This window comes from Bos grunniens, chromosome 10, assembly GCF_055505025.1.
Source record: "Bos grunniens cultivar Pamir isolate PY7600 chromosome 10, Bosgru_T2T1.0, whole genome shotgun sequence".
NCBI classification, from domain to species: domain Eukaryota; kingdom Metazoa; phylum Chordata; class Mammalia; order Artiodactyla; family Bovidae; genus Bos; species Bos grunniens.
In genome coordinates this window covers 76,851,170-76,859,695 of record NC_141174.1, presented here as the reverse complement: position 1 = coordinate 76,859,695, position 8,526 = coordinate 76,851,170, and the positions used below count along the sequence as shown (strand labels likewise).

Below are 8,526 nucleotides of genomic sequence, written 5' to 3'. Positions count from 1 at the left end.
GGTGTGCTGCAGTCCATGGGGTTGCAGAGAACCAGACATGACTGAGCAACTGAACTGATACTGTAGGACCTTGTTGTTATCCATTCTAAATGTATATAATAGCTTGCAACTGCTAACCTCAAGCTCCCAATCCATCCCTTCCTCGTCCCCTCCCTCTGGCAACCACAAGTTTGTTCTTTATGTCTGTGAGTGTGTTTCTGATTCATGTGTGCGTGCTCAATTGCTTCAGTTGTTTTGGGCTCTTTGTGACCCTAAGGACTGTAACTCACCAGGCTCCTCTGTCCATGGGATTCTCCAGGTAAGAAAAGGGAGTGGGTTACCATGCCCTTCTCCAGGGGATCTTCCTGACCCAGAGATCGGACCCTTGTCCCTTACATCTCCTGCATTGGCAGATGGGTTCCTTACCACTGTTGCCACCTGTGAAGCCCATTTCTCTTCATAGATAGGTTCTTTTGTGTCATACACATTAAATTTATTTTTAAATGTTGCAATAAAATACTGTTTATCTTGATTATTGGGCTTTTAACAGTTTGTACCTGCAGAGTGAGTACTTCACTCATCTCACACTCATCCTAGACTTTATCCTAAATGTAGAGGGAGTAGGGGTCATCTCTTAAGGTCTTCTATAAGGATGATGTGTATAGCTCAAGCTGTACCTGCTCTTATTCAACAGTTGCCTCTGTGCCTTGAAAGAAAAAGAAAAGGAGATCAGAAGAAGCCTAATCGGTCAGAAACCGTTTCCCTTAAAGGCTAGAAAGAAATGGATAAAGATTTCCCAGGGAAGGATCAAGACTCTCAGGGTTCAGTCTATTTCCTCTTTGTATCCCCAGAAGGAACAGAGATTACTTTGACCCAGACTAATCATTCTTTCCCCTTTTAGTTCTTAGAACTGGACTGTTTGTTTAGTTCCTCCTCATTTGCTATGGACAGAGGGTCTTTAGAATGAGAGGGCAAAGGAAGAGAAGGAAGGGAAATAGAGACTCCTAATTCTGGGGATTTGATTAAGTTCTGTTCCTCTATATCAGTTTCCTCATCTGTAAAGTGAAGAGATAAAACTAGATAATCTTTAAGCATCTTTCCAGGTCTATTCAGAGAAGGCAATGGCAACCCACTCCAGTACTCTTGCCTGGAAAATCCCATGAACAGAGGAGCCTGGCGGGCTGCAGTCCTTGGGGTCGAAAAGAGTCGGACACGACTGAGCAACTTCACTTTCACTTTTCATGTTCATGCATTGGAGACAGAAATGGCAACCCACTCCAGTGTTCTTGCCTGGAGAATCCCAGGGATGGGAGAGCCTGGTGGGCTGCTGTCTGTGGGGTCGCACCGAGTCGGACACGACTGAAGCGACTTAGCAGCAGCAGCAGCAGCCGCCAGGTCTATGACTCCACAATTCTATTTCTTAGGGAATCTAGAATCTTTTTGGAGTTGTCAGAGATAGGGAGTAGTAAGAAAAAAAGGGGTAATAGGCAAGTAAGGGCCAGGTTATGGGGTCACTAAATCTGAGCTATGACAGTTTAATCCTGTGAGAGCCAGACACTCATACACTGAGCTAAAGCAGACACAGGCAATACATAAGCTTTAGAGGGCCTGGTCTGTTCTTATCTTTTCAGTTGAGAGACTTCAAACAATTCAATTATTTATTTGTACGTAATTCAAGGTCAGATCAACCTATGCTATTTGGTAACTCTGTCATGGGTAAACATCAAGTTCTAACAGACTGGTGACATTTATGGAGGACAGGGAGTGACAATCATTTGTAAAGAACACTTGGCAACCTTGTAAGTAGAGGCTTACCTCTCAGGGGTAGCTCTTTTGCAGCTGAGTTCCATTACTCATTTCTCTGTGAGTAATGAATCCCATGGTCCTTGTCTTTATGAAAGCGTGGGTGTCACCAGGGAAGCAAAGCCCCCAGTGTCGGAACAGATGATGAGAAGGAATAGCTGACCCCTATCGTGTGACAGGTTGGGTCCTGGTAGCAGAATCATTTCCTGAGAAAATGTAGCTGAAATGGGGTTTTGCTTTTTGTTTTTTTGAACCGCTTTAGGCCTATGTTTCTATGTTCTGATTTCTGATTCCTTTTTCTCTCTCTCTCCCTCGGCTTAATTGTCCTTTCTTTCCTTCTTAGTACTTTTCCTTCCCTTCCTCCCCTAACCTCTTTCTTTCTATTTAAAAACAAAATCTTGCAGATAAATGCATTCCCATTAAAGTAAGTAACTAAGACTGTAAAATGGAATCTATCCTAGGAGTATTTTCATTTTCCAAGGATCAAATCCCACAAATGAATTGTGACATTTTAGACATTTGTAGTTTGAAAGGAGTCAGGGGCATAGTTTTTTAAAATGGGTACCAGCAACCCCAATCAAACCCAGGTGGCTGTGAATTCTTCCCTTGTAAAATGTTTTAGAAAAACTGGGCGTTTCTGTACTGCTCTTCTTGTTTACTTTTCTCCTTGTTGTCTCCTGTTTTCCAATTAGCCCCTCACTATTGATGTGATGGTAGAGGATATTTAGGAAGCAGTTCAAATTCTTCTTCCCTCCTCCCTTCAACCTGTACCAAGTCTCTGCTCAAGGCACACACATGAAAACATCCACTGAATTCTTAATAATCTATCAATAATCAATCGACCCGATTACTAAGGCTCATGTATTTTTGGTACTGGGTCTTTGCTCTAATTTCACGCACAGGACAGAATAGGGTGTACTCACAGGAGGGCGGGTCACACTGATTTGACTGGAACAGGTCTGTATACCAAAATAATCGGTGATCATCCTTGAGAGGCAGGTTGGGATCAGATCAAACAGAATTTTGACCAAGTGGACTCAGAAGATTAGATTACCTTGTAGAGACAATGAGAAATATCTCAATGTTCTTGAAATAGTGTCACTGCAAGTGTGTTTTTAGAAAAGTAGCATATTGAAGGAATTGGAGAGGCAAGGACTAGTGATTAGGAGGTAATACAGTAGATACAAGTATAAGGGAAGGAGGCTTTTAGAGGTGGGAGAGAAAAAAAGAGGGAAAAAATGGAGATGGTCATTCTAGAGCAAGAGAAAGAATTATTACCCCAAATAACCATTCCTTCTGGGATTCTTATTGTGAATTTTCCAGCACTGACCTCAAATAAAGGACTTTCTACAGTAGTCAAACCGTGTTATGTTGTTGGCAAACCTTATGAGAAACTAGGACATATATAGTTCATTCGTCCTGTAGAGAATGAAAAGAAACAAAGGCTATTTTCCAGGCTCAAGAAATTTCCAGCTTTAATAAAAAGGAGAAAAACTGTACCAACTAACTTCAAAAATTAAAAAAAAAAATAATGTATAAAATCAAGCACAATATTATCTATTCTGTAGGGTTTCAAAAACAACAGCAAAAATTACTCTGGGTTGAAGTAGAAATAAACAAGGAAGATTTCACAAGAGAAGAAGCAATGATACTGCCCAAGGGCACTGGGATTCTGACAGCCAAGTGGACACTGCATTCAGTTCTCCGAGCATCACTGGTTCCACTTTGTCTCCTCCTTCTATCTCAGACAATTCTGCCTTCTCCTTCTTGCACCCCCTTCCGTTGTTAGACCCAGTAAGAGAAACTCCCAGGAAATGAATACAATTTCACTTCTTGCCTTGCAACAAGCTGGAATCTTTCTCCACGCAATCAACTTGCCAAATGAACTGGTAAAGACAGAAATTCCATGACTGATAATCAGTGGGAAAAGAAATGAGAGATGGGAAAATATCATGGTGGTTTTTTCACGTGGCTGCCATGTGCCAGGTACTGTGTGAAGCTGGAGGATTCACAGCAATAGTGAGGAATATGTTAGGTGAGATTATTGGGACCCCCTGCAGAGATTACAGACTTTACCAGTGAGATTATAGATGAGGTGAAAAGAAAGAGCAATGACTACTTGGTTCTGAGTACTTTAGACATATTATCTTATATAATTCTCATATTTTCTTTTTTTCGCAAGAGGAAACTGAAGTTAATTACATGAGGTGGAATAAATTGCTTATTAGTGGATAAACAGGGGTTTGAAGTTGGATCTTCAGATTACACAGCTGATTGTCTTTCTCCTATCTTATTCTTTCATTAATAGGTGTAGATGTCTTAGCTTATGTGTAGGAGTCAACCCTGGGAATGTCATAAAGAAAAGAGAGCTACTCGTTTAATATTTTCTTCATTTTTATCTTTTAGTTTTTACTGCAGAAGAGTTTGCCCTAGATCTGAGATGGAGATCTTCTTTCTGCTGCTACTTGGCCTGGGGGTGATTTTTGCAGGAGTTTCAGAAAGTATAATGGAGATAATTAAAGAAGAATTTTTAGAGAAAGAGATGAAATATGACATGGCAAAAAGTTACCAGGAAAAACACACCATTGAGGTATTAATAAATTTGACTGTGTCATATAAAAATACCAGCCTCAGCATGTCCAAAGATGTGTCTTCCTCATTATTGACCTTTAGAAGATTACATTATAGCTTGCCCCCCAAATGCAATCCAGGTAATAACAAACATTACTGCAATGACATGACAGTCTGGAGAAAAGTTTCAGAAGCTAACGGGTCATTCAAGTTGAGCAATAACTTCATCCATGGCTCCGTGGAAGTGGTCGATGGGGTACCCAAAGCCCCCAGCTGCAAGTGTGGACAGACTTCAGGCATAAGCTGCTCTGAGACTCCAGAACTGAGGACCACTACATGCCAGTTCACTGTGGGCAAACAATCCCCCAGTTGCCAACACCATGGTGTTACTTCATTAAAGAAAATTTTGGTGGTGCTGACAAGTCATTCTCTGATGAGCTGGTTAGTTAGTGTCTCTAACTTGTAAATCCCACAGAACTTTTCATTATTGGTTGTTGCTTTCTACTATCCACATCTATCCTTTCAGCACTATAGGAAACTCTTAATTATTTATACCAACTGGAGAAATGAAACAAATCCACAATTGTAGATAATTCAATTGAAATGTATAACTGATGCTGGAGTGTAGATGCATTCTCTCTTTCTGTCTCCCACATACACATATGCACGTACAAACTTTCTCTGAACCAAACTGAATTCCATCCTAGCTCAGCTATAAAGCCAAGAAGTAGAGTTTACCCAACTTGACACAATTAAGGAGAGAAGGCTCCAAACCAGTACAGAGTATTGAAAGTTAACTGTACTGCCACTGAGATGATTCAGAGAAATAGTGAATGACAGGGGGATATTATTATCATTGCTTCTCTTCAAAGAAAATGTACGTTTATACATGCACACGAGTGTGAGTGCCACCTATGTAGCCATGGGATCTGCCTGTGCCAAAAGAAAAGATCCTTTGGTTTAGCTGTTGCCTTCAGTCAACGGCTCCAGCCCTATCCAATCTCCATTCCTCCATCTTTTCCCCTTTCTATTTCACAAGTTGCTACAGAGAGAAAAAATAAAGCTCCTATTGTAATTTTTACTCAAGCATAGTTTGATTTCCAGGGGCCCTGGGAGAGGAATGGCAAGCTATGGAGGGATAAAGGAGGTAGAAAGAAGGGAAATAGCAAGTCTATGCCAAGTCTATTTGTAAATCTTTATGGTTCAACACTCTACATAAAATTGGACAGTTATCTTGTTCACAAATGTGTGTGTATGTGTTCTCGATTCCTCATCATACATCCCCCCTCTATGGTGAGACCCTTTTTTAATGTCATAATTTTATTTTAAGGCAAGGAATAGTGACTTTATTCAGAAAGCTGGCAGACTGGGAAGACAGCAGACTGGTATACCCAAAAAACCATTTTCAATGTCCTAATTTTAAGTAAATGCATGTAAATAGAATGTTGTACGTCACTCTCTATATACATTTTCCTAATGTTTTTCATATCTGGTGCAGAATTCTCATTATACTGAAACTGCAAAACTCTGACAATCAACCAATATGCAACATTAGGGCAGATGTTTTTATATCTTTTAGCTGAATTTTCCTTGTCAGTATGATAGCTGCTTAAATAAACAATCACTATGGTCTTGGCCAAATACTGATAGTTATGTTATCAGCAATTATTTTTCACTTGGCAGCTGGAGAAGAAACTTATAGAAGTGCCTGGAGTTTGAGAGCCTCTTCTCTGTGGGAGGAGACTGCAAGCCCTGGAAGGGAGCCATATCACTGGGTTCCATTCTAGGGCTAGTTCCATGTAGCCAGGCTGGTGCCACCACTCACTCACCAAACATGAGATGGGCTCTGTCCGCGGTGGAGCAGTCTAGTAGGTCTCCTCTTGGCTCAAACTTGGTTCAAATTTGAGTAATTCTTTCCTACTATAGAGTTCAGCTCTGGGTGGTGGGCATACTAGCCCCAGAGACAATAACTATACTAGCTCTAAGAGAGTTTTTTGGTAATATGTAAGAAAAAGTAAGGTGTCTCTTGTGGCTCAGTGGTAAAGAATCTGCCTGCCAATGCAGGAGACATCAGTTCAATCCCTGGGTTGGGACGGTCTCCTGGAAAAAGGAAATGGCAAACCACTTCAGTATTTTTGCCTGGGAAATCCCATGGACAGAGGAGCCTGGTAGGCTACAGTTCATGACGTTGCAAAGAATCGAACATGACTAAGCGACTAAACAACAAGAGAAGGTAAATTCAGCCTAGTTCAGAATCTAGTACAGATTTCTTCCTTTACCAGGAAATAAGAACAATGACCCAGCAGAACAGATACCTCTTTCCAGGTCAGGAGCATTTTCTAAAGGGTCTTAATTAAGACCAAACCTTTCCAGTTCTCAGAAGAAATCAGGAGCTCTTGGTTCCAACTCTTTGGTGCTTTGATCTCCCAGAATCTACCTAATCATCAAACTATGAAGTCTGAAAGATGTCAAACGTGAAGGTGCCATAGACTGTTAGACCTTCCGAGTGCTAGCACTCCTCACCCTCAAAGTCAGTCATCCCTTCAACACAACAGCATCTGAAGATCCCTAATGGTGACAACAGGCAGGGGATTTCAGATTCTACAACACTGAGTTTTCATCATGTTCCTTTTCTGCTTCCAAACCACAGAGACCCCTGCTCCACTCCCACCCCCCTGCCCCCCGCCCTGTCTGTGGAAAAATCATCTTTCACAAAGCCAGTCCCTGGTACCAACAAGGTTGAGACTGCTGATGTAGATGACGATTTGTTCAAGGAATAGCCACAGAGAAAGGGGAGCAAAAGCCCATGTGCCCAAACAATTGTGTGAGGTAGAGTTATTTTGCCAACCTGGATTGTTCAACTTGGGTCTGATATATGAGAGAGAAATAAATATATCTTTTAAAATCCACTGTACTTTGAGATTCCATTCCATCCTCTTAGCTTTACCCTAACACATTTTAAAACTTAAGGAACTGATATTAAATACAAATCCCTGGGCCTCAATCCAGAACAATTGAGTTCTGTATATTAGAGATAAGACTGGAGTTGGCTCTGATGACTTTAAGTGTGGGACCTCATGGGAGAGTTTGAGTAGGCCGTGGGGCTTGTCTTGCATAAGGTCAGACAGCAGGGCCAGGTAAGCTGGCAGAGCCCTGGGCGTGTGACAGCTGCAGGCTATGCGGCTGGCTTGTGCTGTCCTTGTCTCCCCAGCTCAGGCTGTTCCAAGAATCCCATGTTCTTCGTGATAGGACTGTAGGCTGAGCTCTTTGTCCTGTCACATTCAGTGCCCCTTCTGAGAGCTCTGCTGTGCCCGGGAGGCAGAATCTGTTAGTGGAAGTATTGGAGGAGCAAAGATGGGCTCTCAAAAGGCACCTCCACAAAGAGTAATGATTCTTACTTCCACCTTTCATCTTCTGTCCCTTCCTCATCTAACTTTCATGTTTTCTTCTGTTGATCAGATTGTGTCCTCAACTTTACATCTCCCTTTTATACTCTGTGTGTCTTCTGCTTATTTGGCTTCCAGGCTTTGCACCACTTAACTCTATGTTTTCTTCTTTGTGTGTCTTTATTCAAAGTCACTGTTCAGATAGAGAGTGACGAGTTGGACAGATTTCTAGAACCAGGCCGGCCACCCATAAGAGTTTTACTCAAAGGCCAATACTCAATCTGGCCTGGCTTCAACCCCAGTGGAGCAACCTGCTCATCCAAGGCTCATGTCATGGAACACATAGCCCTGAGTTGCCCAGGTGGAAAAGGACAAGAACAGCACGAATTGCTGAACTCACTCTGGGAACACATCCAGCCCCTTTAGAGGAGTGCCTCTGAATCACTCCTGTGTCTGCTTCGGAAATTCTCTCTTGTCTTCCTTTAGAAAATTCTGATATTTCTCAGCTGTCTTTATAAAAATCATATTCATTGTTAACATTTTTATGAGCTGCTTCCTTTGGGGCCTATTTACCAGGCTCTATGATAATAGCTAACTCATTTGAAAAGACTCTGATGCTGGGAAAGATTGAGGGCAGGAGGAGAAGGGGACAACAGAGGATGAGATGGTTGGATGGCATCACCAACTCAATGGACATGAGTTTGGGTAAACTCCGGGAGTTGGTGATGGACAGGGAGGCCTGGCGTGCTGCAGTCCACAAGGTCGCAAAGAGCTGGACATGACTGAG

General features: G+C 42.0%; 1 protein-coding gene across 1 annotated transcript; it reads left to right on the top strand.

The window, feature by feature from the left end:
* Positions 1-1,185: 1,185 nt before the first annotated feature.
* On the top strand, positions 1,186-5,434 carry RNASE11 (ribonuclease A family member 11 (inactive)). The gene has a single exon (XM_086322154.1). The coding sequence runs from the start codon at positions 4,109-4,111 to the stop codon at positions 4,817-4,819; it is 711 nt and encodes a 236-aa protein (XP_086178280.1). The 5' UTR covers positions 1,186-4,108; the 3' UTR covers positions 4,820-5,434.
* Positions 5,435-8,526: the final 3,092 nt, after the last annotated feature.